This window comes from Schistocerca americana, chromosome 1, assembly GCF_021461395.2.
Source record: "Schistocerca americana isolate TAMUIC-IGC-003095 chromosome 1, iqSchAmer2.1, whole genome shotgun sequence".
NCBI lineage: Eukaryota > Metazoa > Arthropoda > Insecta > Orthoptera > Acrididae > Schistocerca > Schistocerca americana.
The window spans coordinates 820,046,976-820,074,236 of NC_060119.1; the positions used below are offsets into that span (position 1 = coordinate 820,046,976).

General features: G+C 47.2%; 1 protein-coding gene and 1 pseudogene across 1 annotated transcript in view; both read right to left on the reverse strand.

Moving 5' to 3' along the window:
• Positions 1–228: 228 nt before the first annotated feature.
• The window catches only part of LOC124546270 (transcriptional regulator ERG homolog), a 290,203-nt gene continuing 263,170 nt past the window's right edge, over positions 229–27,261 (reverse strand). The window contains exon 7 of the mRNA XM_047125024.1: positions 229–362. Within this exon, the coding sequence (XP_046980980.1) occupies positions 229–362 (134 nt within the window). The remainder of the gene's footprint in view (positions 363–27,261) is intronic.
• On the reverse strand, positions 10,494–10,611 carry LOC124559720 (annotated as a pseudogene).

Below are 27,261 nucleotides of genomic sequence, written 5' to 3' on the forward strand. Positions count from 1 at the left end.
GTGCATGCCCAGCGGCAGGTGCGCCGGCTGGACGCAGTCCGCCAGCAGGGAGGCGGGCGGCGCCTCTGGAGCCTCCAGCTGGCCGTCCAGCTGCCGGCGGCGGTGGCTGCCGGAGTCTGGAGCCGCGTCTGGCGGCGCGTGGCAGTGGGTGCTGCCGGCGGCGGCGGCAGCGGCGGGGGCCGGCTACATGGCGAGCCGGCGGTACTCGCGGCCCCACGCCGGGTCGGGTCATGCGTAGTGCGGGTACGAGCCCAGGTGGCCGGGGTGGTGCGTCATCGTGTGGCCCGACGCCGCCGCGATGTTCGAGTACAGGTTGGCGCCCGGGTTGCTCCAGTAAGAGCCCGGCGACGGGAAGATGCTCGCTGCGGACAAAGATCGTCGTCACCATTAACCACTCGCTGCGTACGCCAGCATCTAGTGCTCAGCTGTAAGGGAAACACGCTGAAGCGTCAAAGAAATTGGCATAGGCATGCGTATTCAAATACATAGATATGTAAACAGGCAGAATACGGCGCTGCCGTCGGCAACGCCTATACAGGGCAACAAGTGTCTGGGGCAGTTGCTTGATCAGTACTGCTCTTACAATGTAAGGTTATCAAGATTTAAGTGAGTCTGAAAGTGGTGTTATAGTCGGCGTACGAGCGATGGGACACGGTATCTCCGAGATAACGATGAGGTAGGGGATTTTGCAGTACGACCATTTCACGAGTGTACCGAGAATATCAGGAATCTGGCAAAATATCAAATTTCCGACATCGCTGCGGGAGGAAAAAAGACCCTGCAATAACGGGACCAACGACGACTGAAGAGGATCAAGTGCAAGCCATCCGCAACTTGCTGCAGATTTCAGTGCTGGGCCATCAACAAGTGTCAGCGGGCGAATCATTCAACGAAACATCATCTATATGGACTTTCGAAGCCGAAGACCCACTCGTGTACCCTTCATGACTGCACGACACAAAGCTTTACGTCTCACCTGCGTCCGTAGGCACAGGAATTGGACTGTTGATGACTGGAAACATGTTACCTGGTCATAAGAGCCTCGTTTCAAATTGTATCGAGTGGATGCACGTGTACAGGCATGGAGACAGCCTCATGAATCCATGGACCCCGCATGTTAGAAGGGGACCGTTCAGGCTGATGGAAGCTCTGTAATGGTGTGGGGCGTGTGCGGTTGGAGTGATATGGGACCTCTGATACATCTAGATATGACTCTGACAGGTGAAACGTACGTAAGCGTCCTGCCTTATCACTGCATCCATTCATGTCCACTGTGCATTCCGACGGACTTGGACAATTCCAGCAGGACAATGCTACACTCCAGATGTCCATAATTGCTACAGAATGGCTCCAGGAACACTCTTCTGATTTTAAACACTTCCGTTGGGCACCAAAATCCCCAGACATGAACATTATTGAGCTTATCTGGATATCTGGGGGTGCCTTGCAACGTACTGTTCAGAAGAGATCTCCACCCCCTCGTACTCTTATGGATTTAGGGACAGCCTTGCAGGATTCATGGTGTCAATTCCCTCCAGCACTACTTCAGAGATGGGTGGAGTCCATGCCCTGTCGTGTTGCGGCACTTCTGCGTGCTCGCGGGGGTCCTACATGATATTATGCAGGTGTACCAGTTTCTTTGCCTCTTCAGTGTAATAATCACTTGGCTGCTCCTGTGAATTATTTAACGGCCGGTTTTGTAGTTTAGAAGCCACATGATGAGGTTAGGTATATTAAATCACGACACTGAACTGCGACATGGACCGGACCGAACATTCCGTGTCTGTCAATAAACACGCAGTTGGCGATTTGTCGGGTAAACAGAAACCATGGGTCCGCGTGCCATGAAGCACGGAAGTACGACAGTAAGCCGAACCTAGCCCGGCATCAAAATTCCCAAAAAAACAGCGATGCTTCTGTCTGCTGCATTTACGGGACTCAAGATGGATTGTGACCGTCGAAGAATGATTAAACGTAAAATCTTGTACATGGCTGCACGTTCAGAGACCGTGAATAGTTACAATTGAAATAAAATCAGCCCTCGGTCACTATTTTTAACAAATTAACCTGGTTTCAACACTGCTACGAGTGTCTTCCTCAGAATTTAAAACAAAGAATGGTCTATATTCTATAACATGGTCGCAGAATTATGATTAAAAATGTATGATAGCGTAAAAGTACGGAAAGACTGGCAGCACTTATATGTCATTTATAAAATAATAAATATGCCAAAAGGGCATTAGCCACAGAGATATTTAAGATAAAGAAAACTGTGATGGCGAGCCACTAAGGGCTGCTCGTTACTTGTGTAGTGCAGGTTGCGAAACGGACGTTTCGCCAGTCTGTCACGATGATTCCGTACTTATACCCTATCATACGTTTTTAGTCATCATTCTGTGACCATTTTATAGAATATAGACCATTCTATGAGTTAAATTCTGGGGAAGACACTCCTAGCAGTGTTGACGCCAGGTTAATTTGTTGAAAATAGTGACCGAGGGCTGCTTTTCTTTCAGTTGTAACTATTCACGGTCTCGGAACGTGCAGCCATGTACAAAATTTTGCATTGTAGGTTTCTCGAGACTGTGTTCCTAGTAGCTACTGCGAACGCTTGTAAGGCATAGGAGTAGTGCACTGTATTGACGCTGCATCCTCCGCGAGTGGAAAGCACAGCGCGGTGATCTAGCCTGGCGAGGAGACGCCCTGCGTAAAATGCTCCACCCTGCCGCCGCCCTTTAGTGGCCCTAAAGCGCGAGCAGCGGCGCTGTTGTTAAGGCAGACGTCTGCCCCGCAGTCTCCACCCACTCCCTCGTCACTTCTCGGCGGAGCACTCTGACCAGCCCTTAACGTTACGATCGCAGGGTCGTAAGTATGAGATAGATGTTGACTGTAGCGAGAAAGTGATGTGGAACATCTGACCACGATGCAATGGAAACAGTTACTGGCTATGTTAAATCAGCACTGAATTTTAAAGATCAGACGGACCCGTTGTATGAGATAAGAGTGGAGTGACAAGCGTGTCTTCTTTTGTATGGTGCGTCGTACCCTTTTGACGACATAATGAAGTGACAAAGAAATTGGTACACCTGCCTAATATCGTGTACGGCGCCCGCGAGCACGCAGAAGTGCCGCAAACCAACACAACGTGGCATGGACTCAATTCTGGACGTGTAGGGTGTCGCATTGTCCTGCTGGAAATGCCAAAGTCCGTCGGAATTCACAATGGACATGAGGGATGCAGTTATCAGGCAGGATGCTTACGAACGTATCACCTGTAAGAGTCGTATCTAGAGTATCTTGTGTCCCACATCACACCAACACACACGCCCCACAGAATTACAGAGCTTCCACCAGCTTGAACACTCCACTGCAGACATGCAGAGTCCATGGATTCATGAGGTTGTGTGCATAACCATACACGTCCATTCACTCGATACAATTTGAAACGAGACTCGCCTAACCAGGCAACGTGTTTCCAGCCATCAACAGTCCAATGTCGGTGTTGACGGGTCCAGGCGAGATGTACAGCTTTGTGTCGTGCAGTCATCAAGGTACACGAGTGGGCCTTCGGCTTCGAATGCCCATATCGAGGGTACTTTGTTGAATGGTTCACATGCTGACACTTGTTGTTGGCCCACCATTGAAATGTGCAGCAGTTTGCGGAAGGGTTGCACTTCTGTCACGTTGAACGACTCTCTTCAGTCGTCGTTGGTCCCGTTATTGCAGGATTGTTTTCCGGCCGCAGCGATGTCGGAGAACTGATGTTTTACTGGATTCCTGATAATTACGGCACACTCGTGATATAGTTGTACTGGAAGATCCCCATTTCATCGCTACCTCGGAGATGGTGTGTCCCATCGCTCATGCGCCGACTATAACATCACGTTCAAACTCACTTAAACCTCGATAACCTGCCATTGTAGCAGCAGAAACCGATCTAACAACTGCACCAGACACTTGTTGTCTTGTATAGGCGCTGGCGACCGCAGCGCTGTATTCTGCCTATTTACGTATCTCTGTATTTGAATACGCAAGCCTATATCATTTTCTTTGGCGCTTATATATTAGAGCAATTGCTGGTGCTGGTCACAAGGAACTAAAAGTATTCTGCGTTTAGCTGTACAGTCACTCGTTTTCATGTTGTACGTAACTCTTGGTGACTCTCAGAAGGCATATAACAGCTCGTACATGGATATCAATCTAGAAGAGGAGCATTAGAAATTTGCAGTTGCCTAACTAAACGATAATGATTTACAGAGTTTATAAACAGCTATTTACGACAGGTGCCCTCACAACAAAGCCGCATTTCTCCAGAGAGAAATTGTAGCATATATAACACTTAAAGCCGGCCGAACGGTTCTAGGCGCTTCAGTACGGAACCGCGCGGCTGCTACGGTCGCAGGTTCGAATCCTGCCTCGGGCATGGATGTGTGTGTTGTCCTTAGGTTAGTTAGGTTTAAGTAGTTCTAAGTTTGGGGGACTGATAACCTCAGATGTTAAATGCCATAGTACTTAGAGCCATTTAACCATTTTCACACTTAATAAGGATGCATTTCTCAAAGAACTAAAACAGCCAGAACAGGAGGGCAATATCTCAGTTTAAGTCATCGTAATTTTTGAGATCTTGCCTATCTGGAGTACACGATTTATTTATTACCAAAAAGTAAATATTTACAGTCACAACAGCAATAAACTTTTTTTAAAATTAAAAAAAAGGTTTATTGCGGTTCTGACTGTTCATACTCATTTTCATGTCATCGTCATCATCAGTGTTCTGCGGTTATTGTGGAATCAGGTATTCATAATGTGTTCTCCATTTTCCTGTCGAGCAATCGCACAATACTATTTCTAATTACTGCCGCAAGAATTTCGGTATCATTTATAGCAAAACGTGAAGAAGTATAACTTTCAGATGCAGTGTCATTGTTACGGATGTAACTCATTTACATTTCAAATAAGCTCTTACAAAAGTGTCAAAAGGCTCTTAAAGGGAGTAACCTCACCGGTTTTTGAAAAGCGGAATTGACGATTCAGGTTTCTTCATAGATAAAGGGGAAGTGGCCATGATCAGAAGATGGGAGGGGGGGAGTGAACAACACAGTCGTTTACTAGGTGAGGACACTTACTCCGACCTGTCAACTGGCATACGTAGCAATTCGTAGATGGACAATTTAACGTGAAATTCGGTGGAGGTCACTGATGTCATCTTAAGCGCTAGCTCCGCCCAGAATGGTAACATCAACCGTGAAACTTGTGCGTTCTCATAAAAGATCACGTGTGTTCAGTTTGCAACACTTGTGTGTAAATAATGAAACCATTCAGTTCCAAAGTTTATCCGTAAGCCGAGTATCTCATACAAATTTAGCTGATAACTGTAATATTTACTTTGTTGTGAGTGTTACTTATGTACGTATCACTTGTTATCTAGGAAATGCGTACATAACGATTTACAGCACTCCATTTGTCCTTTTTGTACCTTCCAAAACTTGGATAGCATCGTTTCGCCTGTCTAAAATGTTTATATATTAGTATACGCCTTGGTTGTCAAACTGTTCCTTTCAAGCACGCCACTACAGCTTATCAGCTGAATAACACGTAATCTCAGGACATTTGACAAATGAAAATTTTATCAGAACAGTTGCGTAATGGCGAGTAGTGTGCGTGGATGATAGTGTGACTACGAATACATGATGTTTCCTGGTCGGTGTTTCAATCTAATGGTTCATTTTAGAATCACGTGAAGAAACGCTCATTAGATATCGTCATAAACAGTTTCCGCACTCTATGCTGTTTTTGTTGTTGTGAGACATATTGTTGTGTTTCGTGCAGCATTTGTAAATATTACTACGTCTACACATATAACTGATGTACACATATGCCTATACAGTGATGTACCTATACAGTCAGTTACGCCATACACTCTCGTCACCGATTCTCCAAGGCAACTTTATACCCATTCTGCATGATTCACTGTGATTTGCAATGTCAACTTGTCTTCACATGAATCTTCTTGAAGAGAAGTATGATCACGTTCCAATTCAGTAATCAATTTCTAAAATGTTGAACATGAAACCTTAGATACATTATGAGTCTTCACCAACTTTGTATGAAATTGTGTGGGTGACAGATGTTGCAGAATCAAGAACTGAATGGCGTCATACCGTATGAGTTTATCTTTTTCCGCGCACCATCATCATCAACAACAACATTGTACAGTTCCAGTTTCCAGGATACGGCCAATGAACATACTTCACCTCCTTCTGCCCATGTACAGCCACTCACGGAGAACTTGATCCATTGCCCTTCCTTTGGCAGCGAGATCATCGCTGATCATGTCCGTCCAACAGGTTATGGGTCTTCCACAGGATGTTTTCCTTCCACCTCTCCTACGAAATTCATTCAAACTCTTCTTTTAGGCTCCAGCCTAATTGCATGACCGTACCATCACAGTGTGGATGTGGTTCAAATGGTTCAAATGGCTCTGAGCACTATGGGACTTAACTTCTGAGGTCATCAGTCCCCTAGAACTTAGAACTACTTAAACCTAACTAATCTAAGGACATCGCACATATCCATGCCCGAGGCAGGATTCGAACCTGCGACCGTAGCGGGCGCGCGGTTCCAGACTGAAGCGCCTCGAACCGCTCGGCCTCTTCGGCCGGCAGTGTGGATGTGCTGGTTCTGTGTAAAGGGTATTTCGTGAGCCTGGAGTTCTTCCTTATCCACCTTAAATTTCTGGATGATGGATCTAAGGAATCTCATTTCTATGTCTGGAGTCTTGATGACGCTCTCTTTGTGAGGATACACACTTCCAGTACCATGAAGTAACTACTAAATGTCATTGTTTTTGCATTTTCTGGACTCATGTCTTTTCATTAAAGGGTTTTTTTCATTAAAGGGTTCTCACTTGTTGACAGAGCTTAGAATCTTTTTGCAAACTGTTGGTAATTTTCAGTCTAAGCGAGCTGTCTACGGAGATTATATTTCCGAGGTCCAGAAAACTGTCCAACAACTTCAGCTGGTGGTCTCTTCGTTTTACACTTGCGGGTTCCCCGTCACTGTTGAGTGCCATCACTTCTGTCTTGGTCTCACTATAGTGAAGGTCATACACCTGGGAGTGGATCAATTTAAACTTCCTGACAAAAACATGAAGCACCCAGATATGTAGGAGACAACGAAAAACAGCTGTTGCTCCTGGCTCAGCACAATGTCACGTCATTCTCAGCAGCCTATGCTTCCCGATTACGTCACCACCCCAAACGCAGCCTTTTGATTTGTGGTGTTAACAGCAGATTACACATGGGACGGTAATTCCTCAAACGGCTTCTGCTAGTCTCCTACAAATGATGCCGGATGACGCAGAATGTTGCAAAGAGCCCTTCCTTGTTCTCAGACGGCAGGCGCTGAAGTGAAGGGGTTACGACATTCGTGATGCACAATACGGTAATCCTTCCTTGTGGTAGTCAAACGCGGCGTACTGGAAACTTGGCGATGGTCTGTCTGCCATCGCACTCCGATGCAGTCCAACATCGGGGCACTGTCACATCCGAATGACCCAGCAATCTGGAAACTGCGCGATTCGACCAGTCAGCCTAACCGATACGCCTTTGAAACTGTCACCTGCTAATAACACAGTCTCACACGAGTACATGACATCTTTGTGTCCTTCATAATGAACACTCAACATATGACAGCGTTCACGCCCCTTAAATACCAGAGTGCACACCAGAGTGCACTCTGGTAGCTGTTTTACAATTGAAAGAGAATTGCAACTCTAATCATTTACATACTCACCAATCATGTGTACGTGTACCAATGTACGAGGGGCGTTCAGTAAGTGTGCAACACATTTTTTCTCGGCCAATTTCTATTGAAATAACGCGGAATTTCTTGTGGGAGATCGTGGAATACTGCCGCTTCAGTTTCTTGAAGTTCCGACAAGTGGCGTCGCTACATCTACCTTCAAAATAGCGTCGGTAACGAAAGTGCGTTCCAAGCAGAGGGCTGTCATTGATTTCCTTTTGGTAAAAACCAAAGCATCGCAGATATTGACAGGAGCTTGCAGAACGTGTACTGAAACCTGGTAGTGAGTCGTTGGGCGAGTTGTCTATAATCATCGTAACAAAGTCACGTAAACCTGTCAGATATCGGCGTGCCATCTGGCAACACTTAGGTGTCACTCCTGCAATGTAGCAACTTGCGGGCACACTCATTCGATGTTATCGACACATCACACTCGAACATGTCTCTGTTGGGAGTGCTGACATACTAGTCCATCAGTTGAGGTACTTGTGTGTGTCCGCTGGTTTCTCGCCCCCTAACAAAAGACCATAAAGAGCAACGAAGGGCCATCTGTGAGGAATTGCTTGCACGTTACGACGCTCGTCGTAAGAAGTTTTTTGTTAAACTTTGGCATAGGCGATGAAACATGGGTTTATCACTTCGCACCAGAAACAAATTGGCAATCCATAGAGTGTTGCCACACCAACTCTCCTCTGAAGAACAAGTTCAAAGATGCAACCTCAGCCGGTAAAGTCACGGCGACGGTCCTCCGGCACTCTGAAGGGGTTATTCTTTCTGATGTCCTCCCTCATGATGCAACGATCAACTCTGAAGTGTATTGTGTTACCCTCAGGAAATTGAAAAAACGAGTTCAGCGTGTTCGTTGCCAGAAAAATGCAAACGAACTTCTGCTTCTCCATGACAACACAAGTCCTCACACAAATCTGTGCACCAGAGGGGAGCTCAGAAAACTTCACTGGGCTGTTCTTCCTCAACCATACCCTAGAGTCCAAATCTCGCATTATCCACCTTATACACTCCTGGAAATTGAAATAAGAACACCGTGAATTCATTGTCCCAGGAAGGGGAAACTTTATTGACACATTCCTGGGGTCAGATACATCACATGATCACACTGATAGAACCACAGGCACATAGACACAGGCAACAGAGCATGCACAATGTCGGCACTAGTACAGTGTATATCCACCTTTCGCAGCAATGCAGGCTGCTATTCTCCCATGGAGACGATCGTAGAGATGCTGGATGTAGTCCTGTGGAACGGCTTGCCATGCCATTTCCACCTGGCGCCTCAGTTGGACCAGCGTTCGTGCTGGACGTGCAGACCGCGTGAGACGACGCTTCATCCAGTCCCAAACATGCTTAATGGGGGACAGATCCGGAGACCTTGCTGGCCAGGGTAGTTGACTTACACCTTCTAGAGCACGTTGGGTGGCACGGGATACATGCGGATGTGCATTGTCCTGTTGGAACAGCAAGTTCCCTTGCCGGTCTAGGAATGGTAGAACGATGGGTTCGATGACGGTTTGGATGTACCGTGCACTATTCAGTGTCCCCTCGACGATCACCAGTGGTGTACGGCCAGTGTAGGAGATCGCTCCCCACACCATGATGCCGGGTGTTGGCCCTGTGTGCCCCGGTCGTATGCAGTCCTGATTGTGGCGCTCACCTGCACAGCGCCAAACACGCATACGACCATCATTGGCACCAAGGCAGAAGCGACTCTCATCGCTGAAGACGACACGTCTCCATTCGTCCCTCCATTCACGCCTGTCGCGACACCACTGGAGGCGGGCTGCACGATGTTGGGGCGTGAGCGGAAGACGGCCTAACGGTGTGCGGGACCGTAGCCCAGCATCATGGAGACGGTTGCGAATGGTCCTCGCCGATAACCCAGGAGCAACAGTGTCCCTAATTTGCTGGGAAGTGGCGGTGCGGTCCCCTACGGCACTGCGTAGGATCCTACGGTCTTGGCGTGCATCCGTGCGTCGCTGCGGTCCGGTCCCAGGTCGACGGGCACGTGCACCTTCCGCCGACCACTGGCGACAACATCGATGTACTGTGGAGACCTCACGCCCCACGTGTTGAGCAATTCGGCGGTACGTCCACCCGGCCTCCCGCATGCCCACTATACGCCCTCGCTCAAATTGCGTCAACTGCACATACGGTTCACGTCCACGCTGTCGCGGCATGCTACCAGTGTTAAAGACTGCGATGGAGCTCCGTATGCCACGGCAAAGTGGCTGACACTGACGGCGGCGGTGCACAAATGCTGCGCAGCTAGCGCCATTCGACGGCCAACACCGCGGTTCCTGGTGTGTCCGCTGTGCCGTGCGTGTGATCATTGCTTGTACAGCCCTCTCGCAGTGTCCGGAGCAAGTATGGTGGGTCTGACACACCGGTGTCAATGTGTTCTTTTTTCCATTTCCAGGAGTGTATTTGTCTAGCCCAATGAAGGATGCTCTCCGCGGTATGAAGAATATATATATATATATATAAAAGCACTCCGTCTTCAGGCCACGAGTAGCCTACCGGGACCTTCCGACCGCCGTGTCATCCTCGGTGGAGGATGCGGATAGGACAGGCGTGGGGTCAGCACACCGCTCTCCCGGTCGTAAGATGGTATTTTTGACCGAAGCCGCTAGTATTCGGTCGAGTTGGCATCACGAGGCTGAGTGCACCCCGAAAAATGACAACAGCGCAGGGCGGCCTCGATGGTCACCCATCCAAGTACCGACCACGCCCGACAGCGCTTTACTTCGGTGATCTCACGGGAACCGGTGTAGCCACTGCGGTAAGGCCGTTGTCCGGTATGAAGATTATGGGAAGGCCATTGATGCAGCAAGACTTTGGCTCCCTCGTCGATTAGTAGAATGGTATCATGCGGGCGTACAGGTCCTCCCAGTAAGGCGGCTTAAGGTTGCTGCACTGCGGAGATTATGGCGAAAAATAGAGTTTTGCAGGCAAAAGAGTGAAGACTAATATGATGTATTGGAATGCTAAATAAAACCAATCTGCTTTCAGGATAAAGGTGTTGCATTACTTATTCAACGGCCCCGGACATTTCAACTGACCATATTATGTGGGTGCTTCACTTGCTTTTTTTTTTTTTTTTGGTCAGGTAGTGTTTCAGAAATAGCCATATTCCGCAGATCAGATCGTCACCTGACTTGTGACAAGAGCGATGTCTAGCAATCCAGCAACATCCACTTTAACCGACGTGAGCACGGTTACTGTTACATGTCGAGCAAATTTCACCTCGCCCACGTAATGCACATTTCCATTTATTAACTGACACTTGTATTGATGCAGCTGTGTCCCTCCATTCGGGATCGTAACTGGCAGTCTGACATCAGTTACACCTTCGTTAGCGTCTCCGCTGCGAGGATAAAGCGACGGTTACGCCTATTTGTCCCTCCTCCTGGGAGCGTATACGATATTTCTTGGCAAATCGCATTTCTGCACGGTTCCGCTGGACGACACAAAAGACCGCCGAGGGGAGCCGCGAGGGGGAGCGCGTGTGCAGCGGCGGCCAGCTCAGGCGCATCAGCCCTCGTTTGGAGCGCAGTTTGCGCGGGGGGTGTGATGCGCGGCCTTAATGCTCGACTAAAAGTCAAAGGTTTCCCTTTTATTTTCGAAATGGGTGTTTTTCTTCTGAGCCATTTGGCGGGCTCCCCCGGTCGGCCGCTGGCCGCGGGCCGCCGGCTGATGACCCAGCGCCCTCACCTCGCTCTAAATTGCAAATTATCGATTGACAAGTGGGCGGCGGCGGGCTGAGTGCCCCACCCCACCCCCCTCGTCTCACCACGCTGCTCTGGACTGCCTGCCTGCCTGCCCTGCTCTCGATTCGTCGCTCCCCGCACCCTGGCCGCTGGTCATTAGGGACGCCCTCGCACTGCGAAACACCCACATACCTCTTCATTTCCACGCACTTAAACTCGCTCTGGACGGCTGAAGCCAATACCCGGCGTTAAAATTGTTAATATCTGAACCGCCATTCCCTCACCCCGCTAACCTGTTGTACTCTCATTTTACATAGCACTTGCTTCAGGAAAACAAAAAAACCTTTGTATGCATGTCCTAAGGCATAAAACAAAAAAGGTTCAAATGGCTCTGAGCACTATGGGACTTTTCTGAGGTCATCAGTCCCCTAGAACTTAGAACTACTTAAACCTAACTAACCTAAGGACATCACACACATCCATGCCCGAGGCAGGATTCGAACCTGCGACCGAAGCGGTCGCGCGGTTCCAGACTGTAGCGCCTAGAAGCGCTCGCTCACTTCGGCCGGCCCTACTGCAAATATTTGGTTAACAGCCTTCATCAGACCGTAGTCTCACAAGAAGGTTGCAGATGCACACCATGCTAGCTCTGACTATAAGATACGCAAGTGTGGTGGCTCTCGGTCGGAGCTGGTCGCTTCAAATGCACTTTACACTGAGGACTGCGGTCACCTCACGATTGTGACGGTAGGTACAAACGAGGTGTGGCTATAAAATAACGGGACTGATGCTGCCACATAGTAAGTACGCATACATTAAAGACGCCACGCGTGATCTAGAGCACCTTGCCACAGTTCGCGGGACCTCCTCCCCCCCCCCCCCCCCTCCACGGAGATTCGAGTCCTCCCTCGGGCGTCGATGTGTGTGTTGTCCTTAGCGTAAGTTAGTTTATGTCACATAAGTAGCATGTAAGCCTAGAGACAAGTAAGTGTCATGTGACTAGGGCCTCCCGTTCGCCGGCTGCAAGTCTTTCGATTTGACGCCACTTCGGCGACTTACGCGTCGATGGGGATGAAAGGATGATGATTAGGACAACACAACACTCAGTCCCTGGCCGGATAAAATCTCCCACCCAGCCGGGAATCGAACCCGGGCCTTTAGGGTTGACATTCTGTCGCGCTGACCACTCAACTACCAGGGGCGGACTAGGAACCGATGACCTCAGCAGTTTAGTCCCATAGAAACTTATCACCGTGCATCAAAGATAAAGGGCCTATAGTTGTGAAGCATGAGGCCTTCTCAGTCGAAAGCAGCATCTCTAGTGTCTGTAGGCAAATCAATGTGACCGTGGCCTTCGTTTGTGTAAGAGATGTTGTTTTGTTTTGCCGAAAAAATGATAAGAGTAATACCAGAGCAACGAATTGGCGTGATGTTTCACATGAAACTTGGAAAAAGTGCCATTGAAACCCACTATAAAATTGTATGGTGAAGACTGATATGAGATATGAGAGTTTTTTATTTGTTCAAGCTTTACGTGATGGCCGAAAAGAAGTTGAAGATGACTCACAAGAGGGACGCCCTGAAACATCAAACACGGAATGAAAATATCGAAAAAGTGGGTAATCTGATTAGACCTGACCATCGATTGTGTATTCGGTCGACTGCTGACACTGTGCGAATTGACAGAGGGTGCGTAAACCAAATTTTACATAACCAGTTTAAGGTGAGAAAAGTGGGTGCGTAACTTGTGTCTAAAATTCTCACGATCGAACGCAAAGCAGCTCGTTAAAACGCTTGTACTGACACTGAGGCGATTGAAAATGATCCTAATTTCTTGGAAAGCTTGATAACATGTGGCGAATCTAGGTTTTTCACGTATTATTCGGAAATTATGCGCCTGTCCCTGCACTAGAAGGGCCCAAATTCAAAGAGCTAAAAAAGCTCGAATCAGCAAGTCAAGATTCAAAGCGATGATCATAATTCTTTCGCTGTCATGGAACTGTGCATCTTCACTGGATTCCTAAAGGTCAAACTAAATGAACATTAGAAACTTTAGGTTCTTGCTCAACTCCGCGACAAAATGAGAAAAGAAACACCATAATTGTGGAAGAAAAAGTCATGGTTTTGCATCAAGACAACGCACCACTATGCACATTGTCCGTTAATAGGTTTCTAGCGAAATACAGCGTCTCATTGTTAGACGACGCGCCTTATTCGCCTCACCTAGCACAATGTGACTTATCTACTCCACAAGGTCAAATCTGCTTTAAAAGGAACAAGATTTCAGTCCACTGAATCAGCGAAAGAAAAAGTAGCACGTGTCATCGAGGAGCTCACAGCGGAATACTTCCAGCACAGTTTCCATCAATGAAAAATTGGCATAGAGCATTGTAGGTGAGGGTAATAGTAATACGTTTGTTTGTGAAATAAAATATTTTACAGCAATAGTACCATTACTTTATAGCCATATGTTGTAGCTTACCGCTAATATCCTCCCCGCCACCGCTCCCCACGTCTACACTTATCTACCATGAAGTACTATCTAAAGCAAGCTGTTCAAATATCTACTCAAATCCTAATAAGATTTAAAAGTGGTGTAAAGACTGACTACTTGCTTCAAATTTCAAGAAATGTAAAATTTCGCGCTTCACGAAACTCAGAAATGGCTCTGAGCACTATTGGATTTAACATCTGTGGTCATCAGTCCCCTAGAACTTAGAACCACTTAAACCTAACTGACCTAAGGACATGGCACACATCCATGCCAGAGGCAGGATTCGAACCTGCGACCGTAGCGGTCATTCGGTTCCATACTGAAGCGCCTAGAACCGCACGGCCACACCGGCCGGCCGAAACTCAGAAAAATAGTATCATATGGCTACAATATCAGTGGATCACAACTGGTATCAGGCAACTCATACATACATCTGGACGCTACAATTTCTAGGGATACGAAATGTAATGATCACGTGGTCGTAGGTAAGATAGATGGTAGACTTTGATTCAACGACAGAATATTGGAAAAACGCAATGGACTGCTCACAAAACAACTAGTGTGTCTCAAGTTAGATAATTCCTCAATTATCGATCGAGGTGGCGCAGTGGTTTCCACACGCGACTTGCAATCTGGAGAACGACGCTTCAAAGACACGTTCGGCCGTCCTGATTTAGGTTTTCCTCAATTTCTTTAAATCGCTTTAGCCAAATGCTGGGATCGTAGCTTTGAAAGGACACGGCTGACTTCCTTCCCCAATCAGATGGGACCGATGACCTGCTCTTTGGTTCCCTCCCCCGTAATTAACTAATTCCCAATTGTGTGGGACCTATACAAAGCGGGGCTAACACTTCATATGCAATCGTCTCAAATTTAGAGAACCGGAATTTCATCGTGACTGCCGAACGATTCTACTTCCGCCAACATACATTACACGCAATGACCGCCAAGATGAAATACGAGAAATTAGGGCGTATAGATAGCTTGCGGAGTGTCTGTGTAGACGTAGACATATATTACCTGGACAAAAATATCCGGACCCCTACCAGTAGGCACTAATATGGTGAGCGTCCATTATTTACCTTTATGAACAGTCTAATGAGTACACAGTATGGTTTGAGAGTAAATCGGAGAAAGACGAAGGTAATGAGAAGTAGTAGAAATGAGAACAGCGAGAAACTTAACATCAGGATTGATGGTCAAGAAGTCAATGAAGTTAAGGAATTCTGCTACCTAGGCAGTAAAATAACCAATGACGGACGGAGCAAAGAGGACATCAAAAGCAGACTCGCTATGGCAAAAAAGGTATTTCTCGCCAAGAGAAGTCTACTAATATCAAATACCGGCCTTAATTTGAGGAAGAAATTTCTGAGGATGTACGTCTGGAGTACAGTATTGTATGGTAGTGAAACATGGACTGTGGAAAAACCGGAACAGAAGAAAATCGAAGCATTTGAGATGTGGTGCTAGAGACGAATGTTGAAAATTAGGTGGACTGATAAGGTAAGGAATGAGGAGGTTCTACGCAGAATCGGAGAGGAAAGGAATATGTGGAAAACACTGATAATGAGAAGGGACAGGATGATAGGACATCTGCTGAGACATGAGGGAATGACTTCCATGGTACTAGAGGGAGCTGTAGAGGGCAAAAACTGTAGAGGAAGACAGAGATTTGAATACGTCAAGCAAATAATTGAGGACGTAGGTTGCAAGTGCTACTCTGAGATGAAGAGGTTAGCACAGGAAAGGAATTCGTGGCGGGCCGCATCAAACCAGTCAGTAGACTGATGACAAAAAAAAAAAAAGAAATGGTGGTTTAAGCTTTGGTGGGGACTTTCAACGAGGTCTCCGAATGTCTGCGGAGGACTGTCAGCCTATTATTTCTCAAGAACTGAAGCTAGTGTCTGGAGCGAGAAGTCGACGTTCTAACTCAACCTGAAGTTATTCCATTAGGTTTAACATTGTATTATAGGCAGGCTTGTTGTTATCGTCAGACCATTGCCTCGAAAATGCTTCTTTATAACAAGGTGCACTGCCTTGCTGATACAATCATCGTCCCCAAAATGTTCCGCTATTGTAAGCTGCCAACAGTGTTGTAAAATGCGCTCATATCCTTCTGCATATATCGTTTTCTTGAGCGCAATAAGAATACAACTCACTACCCTCGAAAACCACTATCTTATCCTTAATACAGCCTCCTCCGTACTCCACTGTTCCCACTACACATGATGCCGTGTAATGTTCTTCAGCCAATTTACAAACCCAAACCATTCCATTGGCTTACCACAGGATATAAAGTGATTCAACGCTCCAAATCACCAATTTCCAGCCATCCACTGTCCATTGGCGTCGTTTTCCACACCACGTTAAGCGTCGCTTGGCACTGACCAGAGAAATGTGTCGCTTGTGTGAAGCTACTCCACCACTGTACCCCCTTTTTTTTAAAAGTCCATACGCATACTCATTGTGTTAGTTGGACTTCTGGCTGCACTTTGGAACATACGGGTGTTTCGTTCCGCTGATTCGATGCTATCTTTTTACAACCACCCTCCGGAAAACTCGATGGTCCCTGTCCGTCAGTACATCAAATCTGTCTGGTCTCGGTTTGGCTGTGGCTGTTCCTTCGCATCTTCACAATCACATCAGGAACAGTCGACACGGGCAGCTTTAGATGGACATAAATGTCACCCGTGCATTTGTTACTCGGGTGATATAAAGTGATTAGTTCACGTTGGAAGTGACTGCAGTCTCCTGTTCTACCCGCTCCGCCATTACTGCCTCTCTGCGATAACACAGTAGCCCCGCGTCCTTTTAAACTGGCGGGTCGGCTTCTCGTGACGTCTAGTGGCCAATTCCGTGTCTCATAGCGCGCCCGCATACTTTTGGTCAGGTAGCGCATATGTAGTGAGACGGTATAGGGGTTTGTTTGATTGGCAGAACAGCGTATCAGATACGAGTATTTAGTTAAGAATCTAGATATATTCTTCAGTCCTCTTCGTATCGTTCTTGTAGGGATTGTGAAGTCAATATTCAAACTAATTACGGCGCTCACAAAGCGGTCTTTCTTAGCGCGCTCTAAACGCGGTCGGAGCAGGAGGGACCCTAACATGGCGTACAATGATTAGCATCCTCTACCACCCACTTCATAGTGGTTTACAGGCGTATGTATGTAGATTTGTGCTAGAATGGTGCGCAGGAGAACCGGCTGTCTGTAAACTTATGTGTGGTCTCCTATTTCTCTAGTTTTAGACTCATAGTCATTTACTATGACAGCTCTTTCGTATTTTCCCAGCTAGATTAACGTGGAGTATGAGGTGATTTCTTTGAAAAAGACACAGCCGACTTACTTTTCTATCCTCGTCGCACCCGTTCTTGGTTGTGTTTATATGGATGTAATTCTCTAAAGGCCATTAAACCGAAATATCTGTCCTGTGTTAACGAATCCATAACGAAATGTCTAGTTCTTTCTTAATTATTTTATGTCTCCTATATCAATACAATTTGGTAAGTGCCCCAGTGTAATAAAGAGTTCTGAAGAATCTAGCTAACGGCGGTTTAGCGGATTATCCTAGCGGTCTAGGGCGCTGCAGTCATGGACTGTGCGGCTGGTCCCGGCGGAGGTTCGAGTCGTCCCTCGGGCATGGGTGTGTGTGTTTGTCCTTAGGATAATTTAGGTTAAGTAGTGTGTAAGCTTAGGGACTGATGACCCTAGCAGTTAAGTCCCATAAGATTTCACACCTTTTTTTCTTTTTTTTTTTTTTGAGGTTTAGCAAGCTGCTTGTTTAGTGAATGAAATATATTTTCGTTACAGTCATTCAGTGAATATCAGTCTAGCGCCTGCCTTTTCTACAATTAGGCGTTGTGTTCGTTTCAAGTTATACCATTCTTGACACATGGCCCTAGAAATTTTACGTTTGCAATTGTTTCCAAGGAATTGGTCATGAATGATGCAATTGCCATTCAGCAGACTTATGCTCAAGGCATCATATTTGTTACAATTAGTCATGAACTGCGAGTTTGCAATACTAATCGTCGAACCCTCTGCGGCTCTACCTTTTTCAGTACAATTTTCTGGCGTTGGGACTTTTGTGTACAGAAATGCATCGTACGACAAAATTCTCATGGTGTTTTCGATGTCATTCACAAATATATTTTTAAATACTGTACGCAAAAACTGCCTCATATCACTTACTCGACGAGCGTCCGAGGCTAGTTTCATATCTAAAGGCTTCTTCCCTTCAGAGCGATGTCCTCAGTTCTGCTTGCTACCATATCTTCGATCCAGCGTTGCTGATGGCCTTATAATCCAGCTTCCTCACTAAGAAAAACTAAAGTAATACCTTTAGCAGGTGCACCTGGATAGCACCTTATGCGGCCTATTGATCTGATGACGAACGTAGCGAACTGAATCGCACACGATCGCTGCAGAGGAAATTTTAGGGACTTACAAATCCATAATATGGAAGCATCTACATCTGCATATACATGTATACGCGGCAAGCACCTGTACTGTGCGTAGTTGAGATCCCCATTAACCTACATTTTTCTACATGTAGGCCCAGCTGTCATTCATCACGTCAACTAGGCATTTTGTCCAACTCATCTTGTATCATCTTACAGTTACTCATATTCGACACTTTCCCGTACATCACAGCATCATCAGAAAGCTAACGCAAATTGCTGGCCACACTGTTCGCCATATCATTTATGTATATAGAAAATAACAGCAGTCCCATCACAGTTTCCTGGGGCGCTCTTGACGAAACCCTTGTTTCTGATGAAACCTTGTTCAAATGGAAACTATCAGTGTTTTTTTTTTTTTTCAGTCGTATGGTATGAGTATACTCCAGCGACCTACCACAAAATGTTACTAAAATGGGCGTTACTTGACTTGCATAGTCGACGTAGGATAGAACAGGTATCATACCGGCTCTAATCTCTCCTGCATTGATCTGTTGTGATTGAATCCTGAACACCGACGTAAATTTTTATTAAAACTATTTCTCCTGAAAAATTCAACTATAAAGAAAAATGGACCGATTCGCAGAATAAGGATTGGAGGTGAACAATTGAAGAAGGTGGAAAGTGTCAAGTATTTGGAAGTATGACAGAAAAAAAATGGAAGAAACGCGAGAGAGATCAGTGAACGTGGAAGACAGGCGGAAGCACTCCTGCCAAATGTTAGGAGCCTGGTTTGGAACAAAGACGTCACACAAAACAGCAAAGAAGTGATACATAGAAGTTTTACATCCCAGTATTGATCTGTGCATCTGAAATATGGTTAATGAAGAAAAGAGATGTAAGCAGGTTACAGGAGTGTGGAATGAAGTTCGTCGGAAGTAGGTTAGGAGTAATAAGGAGAGATAGGATGAGGAATGAAAGGGGAAGGAAAATAGTGAAAGAGGAAACTTTGCAGAGCGGGAGAGAAACATCAAAGCTACGATGGTATAGACACTTAAAGAGAATAGAAAACAAGAGACTTCCCAACAAGAAACAGAAATGGAAATACGAAGGAAATCACCAAGGGGAGGATCAAGGGATGGATGGCTAAAAGGTGTGAAAGAGTGTGTTGAAAAAAGACGTGAGGACTGGACCAGAGTGCATACAGAAAACCTGTGGGAGAAGAGGACTAGATGGCGAGGTTTGTGATCCAAACAGACACAGCTTGGGGCTGGAAGCTGTTCAAGATGATGATGATGTTGATGATGATGATGATTTCACCTGTAGAGTAATCTTGTTGTTAAGAAATGGTCGAAAGACTAGGGTTCAATGTGTCCCTTCGAGGACGAGGACACAGACGTCTCCCTAGTTGCACGGGAAATACTTCGTATGATTGTATCCCGAACTTCAAAATTAAAAATGTTTTCGTAATATAGTCATTAAGAGATGAAATCTTATGCTACAGATTCAACATAACAAGATAATGTATTACAGTTAGAAACTGTAATACATTATCTTGTAGAAACTGCATATAGGGCGCAGGTTAGAATCCTGCCTCGGGCATGGATGTGTGTGATGTCTTTAGGCTAGTTAGGTTTAAGTAGTTCTAATTATAGGGGAGTGACGACCTCAGATGTTACGTCCCTTAGTGATTAGAGCCATTTTTTGCATATAGGGTGACTGAGGAGGAAAGGTACATGGCTCTGAGCACTATGGGACAACATCTGAGGTCATCAGTCCCCCAGAACTTAGAACTACTTAAACCTAACTAACCTAAGGACATCACACACATCCACGCCCGAGGCAGGATTCGAACCTGCGACCGTAGCGGTCGCGCGGTTCCAGACTGTAGCGCCTAGAACCGCTCGGCCACATCGGCCGGCTGAGGAAAGGTACATGCTTTGAGGTGTGATAGTATTGGTGATTCTGAGCAAAACGCATCATATGGACATATACCCTATTCTGAATGGTTTCCAAGACAGAACACGTTTAGTGTACATTGGTATTTCTTTTATGTGTTACTCAATACGTTATCATTGTTTACAACGCACCACAGTAGTGTAACGGAATTCAGGACGAAAAATTTGATGCAGGACTCTTGTGGTCCATAAAGCTGGGAAACTACCTCAAACTGGCCTACAAAACCTACCTAAGCTACAGTGCATGCGCGACGCTCAAGATTTTCTACACTCCTGGAAATTGAAATAAGAACACCGTGAATTCATTGTCCCAGGAAGGGGAAACTTTATTGACACATTCCTGGGGTCAGATACATCACATGATCACACTGACAGAACGACAGGCACATAGACACAGGCAACAGAGCATGCACAATGTCGGCACTAGTACAGTGTATATCCACCTTTCGCAGCAATGCAGGCTGCTATTCTCCCATGGAGACGATCGTAGAGATGCTGGATGTAGTCCTGTGGAACGGCTTGCCATGCCATTTCCACCTGGCGCCTCAGTTGGACCAGCGTTCGTGCTGGACGTGCAGACCACGTGAGACGACGCTTCATCCAGTCCCAAACATGCTCAATGGGGGACAGATCCGGAGATCTTGCTGGCCAGGGTAGTTGACTTACACCTTCTAGAGCAGGTTGGGTGGCACGGGATACATGCGGACGTGCATTGTCCTGTTGGAACAGCAAGTTCCCTTGCCGGTCTAGGAATGGTAGAACGATGGGTTCGATGACGGTTTGGATGTACCGTGCACTATTCAGTGTCCCCTCGACGATCACCAGTGGTGTACGGCCAGTGTAGGAGATCGCTCCCCACACCATGATGCCGGGTGTTGGCCCTGTGTGCCTCGGTCGTATGCAGTCCTGATTGTGGCGCTCACCTGCACGGCGCCAAACACGCATACGACCATCATTGGCACCAAGGCAGAAGCGACTCTCATCGCTGAAGACGACACGTCTCCATTCGTCCCTCCATTCACGCCTGTCGCGACACCACTGGAGGCGGGCTGCACGATGTTGGGGCGTGAGCGGAAGACGGCCTAACGGTGTGCGGGACCGTAGCCCAGCATCATGGAGACGGTTGCGAATGGTCCTCGCCGATAACCCAGGAGCAACAGTGTCCCTAATTTGCTGGGAAGTGGCGGTGCGGTCCCCTACGGCACTGCGTAGGATCCTACGGTCTTGGCGTGCATCCGTGCGTCGCTGCGGTCCGGTCCCAGGTCGACGGGCACGTGCACCTTCCGCCGACCACTGGCGACAACATCGATGTACTGTGGAGACCTCACGCCCCACGTGTTGAGCAATTCGGCGGTACGTCCACCCGGCCTCCCGCATGCCCACTATACGCCCTCGCTCAAAGTGCGTCAACTGCACATACGGTTCACGTCCACGCTGTCGCGGCATGCTACCAGTGTTAAAGACTGCGATGGAGCTCCGTATGCCACGGCAAACTGGCTGACACTGACGGCGGCGGTGCACAAATGCTGCGCAGCTAGCGCCATTCGACGGCCAACACCGCGGTTCCTGGTGTGTCCGCTGTGCCGTGCGTGTGATCATTGCTTGTACAGCCCTCTCGCAGTGTCCGGAGCAAGTATGGTGGGTCTAACACACCGGTGTCAATGTGTTCTTTTTTCCATTTCCAGGAGTATATATTTTCTCGCTCTCTTAAGGCGAAATACTAGCCCAAGAAAAAACGAACAGGGCCTTTTTTGCAGTAAATTTATAACGTAGTTTAATTTCGTAATGCAAGACCTTTTCGCTAAAGGGTGCGGTTTTCGATTTGTTAAATAAAAACGTACAAAACTGACATTATAGACGTCTGCCTCAGAACACATATGTTTGATATGAAGTTTTTTGTTCAGCTCTCAAAGTATGTACTTTTTCTCCTGACTCAACCTGTATGTTTTGAGATAGTGTAACCCTTGACACGGCAAAAACTCATTTGGAGAGTAATCAGAATTTTGAGTCTGCTTTATGTACAAGGTTTCGGTTTCGTAAGGAATCAATCTTTTGCATTCTCTTTTAACGAAAGCTAGTTTTTCACGCCTCTCAGTGATAATGATACCAGTATGCTGAATTATGTGTCCTACAATGATTTAATTTTGGAGTTACATTGAGTGGAGTATGTAGATTCTGTCTGCAAAACGTGTTACGAAATAGTTAATAAAGAAGCGATAAATTAAATGTCATGCCTGATGGGAATTTTTGCTGCATGAATAGTGACAATGTAGGAAGCGATACATTTTTTTCTTTTGACTAATTTCTGAGTCTGACAGCGAGAAGCAGTTTCGAAAGGTTTTCGTATTACGTGTAAAGTTGTTGGACGTTGGTAAGTCCTCTTTTTCTGGAGTACTGGATGAATGTAATCTGGGTAATCTGCCCACAATGATTTACGCTGCACAATACATACAAACAGATTCTAAGAGTAGTTGTATTATTGAAGGGTATGAGAGCATTTCAAATTTTTAAATTCGGTCAGTAATTGTATGAAACACTGAAAATGAAATGCTTTTTTTTGCCCTCTGGGTGCCGTTAGATAGGGAACGTGCAACTAGGACCATGCACCAGATAGTGATACAGTCAAGGCCGGCCGCTGTTGCCGGGCGGTTCTAGACGCTTCAGTCCGGAACCGCTCCGCTGCTACGGTCGCAGGTTCTAATCCTGCCTCGGGCATGGATGTATGTGATGTCCTTAGTTTAGTTAGGTTTAAGTAGTTCTAAGCTCTAGGGGACTGATGACCTCAGATGTTAAGTCCCATAGTGCCTAGAGCCATTTGAACCATTTGATACAGTCAAGCCTCTATGTTTGAATTTGTCGTAGAGTTGGAGCACTATGTATAACTGTAAGTTTTGCTAATTACGATTGAATTCTATACATGATTTCGTTACTCTGCTCAGTCACATTCATGTGATCGCCCGCCAAAAGCCTGAATTACCATGTTTTGTAGCGCGAACCGCTGTGAGATGCGTCGGAAGGGTGTCAGTGAGATTCTGGACTGTACCAACAGGGATGTGGAGCCATCTCGATTCCAGTTCCGTGGTCAGCTGCGCAAGATTTCTCGGTTGATGAACGATGGCGCTAACAAACCTATCAACGGGATTCACAAATCCTCCATTTGGTTTAAACGCGGGAAGGTGTGACACGTTGCATATTCCTGGTGGTAGATTCCACTCGTGCCGAGGAAAAATAAACTGCATATAGGGGTGGGCATGGTCCCCAAGGACATATGCATACTTTTGTTGATCCATTGTGTCTTCCAGAAAGACAAGATCACTCAGCAAATGTCACGAAAACATTACCCAGACCATAACGCTTCCTCTCTCACTTAGTCCCTTCCACCGATCCAACGGCCATCAGTCCAATGGAGCACAAAGCATGATTCTTCTGAAAAGGCCACCCTGTCACTACTCAGTGGACGTCGAGTGGTGGTACTGAGGTGCACAGTCCAGCTTTCGTCACCGATGAACAGCAGTGAGCGGCCTGCTGTGGAGGTCTATACACGGCAACGTTTGTTGAAGGGTCGCTGGTAGCCTCTTGGTTCATCTGGGTGGTCAGAGGCTCAACTGTTGCATGTCTATTCGCCTGTACACATCTACGCAGCTGTCGTTCACTTCTGTTATATGAGGCCTGAGGTGCGCTACAGTTGCCTTGGCGCCGGTTTTGGATACCATCATTTTGTCACGATCGTATACTTTAACCATGGCAGCATGCGAACACTTTAAAAACTGAGTCGTTTCGGAAATGCTTCCACCCTTGGCGTGAAAACCAAATACCATGTCCTTTTGGACGTCAGATACATTGCTCCATTAGCACGACAATGGCTGCAAAGTCTTTCCACGTCCCCATCCCGCACCCCCCGACACGCTTTTTAAGGGATGATTCAGCTGCTCCTACTTTAACGGGTTTTATGCAACCTGCTACTCCTTCGGAAACTGCAAAACAATGGAAATTGCAGGAGGTTCCAGAACAAATATAAACTGCAGATGGATACCCATGTCCAGAACAATCATCCACCGGGGCAGCAGAACATCGCAGTCATAGCAGACAAGGCTTTTGTACGCAGCAGCTAGCTGCAAGTTCTTCACTGTTGATTGTGGCAATCAGTCGCGATGGATGAATAACAACGTTGCGAGACGTTCCGTCTACGGTCTGTGAACGCACAGTCACGTTTGATGCCAAAGGGATGGCCTTGTGGCAGGTGCTGGCGGCCTATAGCTCCGACGCTCTGTAGAATAGTCAGCTGAAGTTTCCGGACACGGGTACCTGTTTTTAATTTGTTCCTCAAACATCCTCTGCGACCAATCGAAGTTTTTCGCAACCTTTCTGAAATTATACAGAGTGATTCAGCTTCACCCTAACCGATGTCGCTTTATGCAGCATACAATGTTACATCTGGTCTTCAAAAACCACACTCGAGGTTTTCGTTTTCTCTTGCTCGCTACGCGCAAACTTCACCACTGGCCATTAAAATTGCTACACCACGAAGATGACGTGCTACAGACGCGAAATTTAACCGACAAGGAGAAGATGCTGTGATATGCAAATGATTAACTTTTCAGAGGATTCACACAATGTTGGCGCCGGTGGCGACACCTACAACGTGCTGACATGAGGAAAGTTTCCAACCGATTTCTCCTACACAGACAGCAGTTGACCGGTGTTGCCTGGTGAAACGTTGTTGTGATTCCTCGTGCAAGGAGGTGAAATGCGTACCATCACGTTTCCTACTTTGACAAAGGTCGGATTGTAGACTATCGCGATTGCGGTTTATCGTATCGAGACATTACTACTCGCGTAGGTGTAGATCCAATGACTGTTAGTAGAATATGGAATCGGTGGATTCAGGAGGGTAATACGGAACGCCGTGCTGGATCCCAACGGCCTCGTATCACTAGCAGTCGAGATGACAGGCATCTTATCCGCGTGGCTGTAACGGATTCTACAGCCACGTCTCGATCCCTGAGTCAACAGATGGGGACGTTTGCAAGACAATAACCATCTGCACGAACAGTTCGACGACGTTTGCAGCAGCATGGACTATCAGCTCGGAGACCATAGCTGCGGTTACCCTTGACGCTACATCACATACAGGAGCTCCTGCGATGGTGTAGTCAATGACGAACCTGGGTGCACGAATGGCAAAACGTCATCCAGGTTCTTTTTACTGCATCATGATGGTCACCCGTGTTTGGCGACATCGCGGTGAACGCACATTGGAAACGTGTATTAGTCATCGTCATACTGGCGTATCACCTGCCGTGATGGTATGGGGTGCCATTGGTTACACGTCTCGGTCACCTCTTGTTCGCATTGACGGCACTTTGAACAGTGGACGTTACATTTCAGATGTGTTACGACCCGTGGCTCTACCCTTCATTCGATCCCTGCAAAACCCTACATTTGAGCAGGATAATGCACGACCGCATGTTGCAGGTCTTGTACGGGCCTTTCTGGATACAGAAAATGTCCGACTGCTGCCCTGGCCAGAACATTCTCCATATCTCTCACCAATTGAAAACGTTTGGTTAATGGTGGCCGAGCAACTGGCTCGTCACAATACGCCAGTCACTACTCTTGATGAACTGTGGTATCGTGATCGTGTTGAAGCTGCATGGGCAGCTGTATCTGTACACGCCATCCAAGCTCTGTTTGACTCAATGCCCAGGCGTATCAAGGCCGTTATTACGGCCACAGTTGGTTGTTCTGAGTACTGATTTCTCAGGATCTATGCACCCAAATTGCGTGAAAATGTAATCACATGTCAGTTCTTGTATAATATATTTGTCCAATGAATACCCGTTTATCATCTGCATTTCTTCTTGGTGTAGCAATTTTATGGCGAGTGGTGTATCTGAATACGTTGCGGATTGCGTAAAACCCATAGGTAGGGGAAGCTGAATCGCCCTGTACACCCTCTTTGGTGCCACCTGTCATCTATAAATGGGTATTACATTTGGAACATAGGTAGTGGTCACATTAATGTGGATTGGCCGAATATTGATGCCATTCGGGACGAAGTACTAGTAACGGCTCATAATGCTCTCATTAATGCACGGGAGGGACGAGAGAATATGTTTGTATGTTGTTGCGTCGATATTCGTTAGCACGGTGGCTTTTGCGGCTTTTCAGTACAGGATGTGTGTGGTACTTGTGAGTAACGACTGCAGGAGTGCTGAGATGTACGCACTTAGCGCCCGCACGTTTGGAGACCAGCACGAGTGAAAGGGGCTGACACACACGACTGCGCAAACAAGCAGGCTGCGGCCCGTGGTGGGCGCAGCTGTCTGCGGGGAAGTGGCGGGCGTCACCGGCAGAGGCGCTGGCGGCTGCCTGCTTGTTAATGCACGTATCAGCGCCGTAATGGCCGCGCACCGGCTGGTTTTGCTAATCCCAGGCGCACAATGACGGCGAGCAGAGTGCGCGCCGCGCCTGTCACGGCCAGAAAGCGCGGCGGAGGGGCTCTGGCGCCGCGCGGCCAATAGCGCAGCGCAGCGCGCCGGGCCTCGCGGCTGAGAGGCCTTTTAGCGGCGCGGGCGCCACCTGCGACGCTAATTGCTCGTTCTGGAGAATAAACAGGAAGCTCCGCCGCGCCGCGCCGCTCCGGCCCTCCACGCTCCCACTACTCTTCCTCTCTGTGTTTCAGCTTCTGGAGTGTGCCTGCAACTTCACATTTTCTCGTTCAATTTTTGTGTTCTCCACCACTTCGCCAGGCGATCCTCACAACAGGAAACATCACACGGAGATTTCTGCAAATCCAGAGGCGACTGCTGCACCTAAACATCAGTCCCATCACCGCACTAAATACACAAAACCTACCCAACCTCCAGATTAAGGTCAGGAG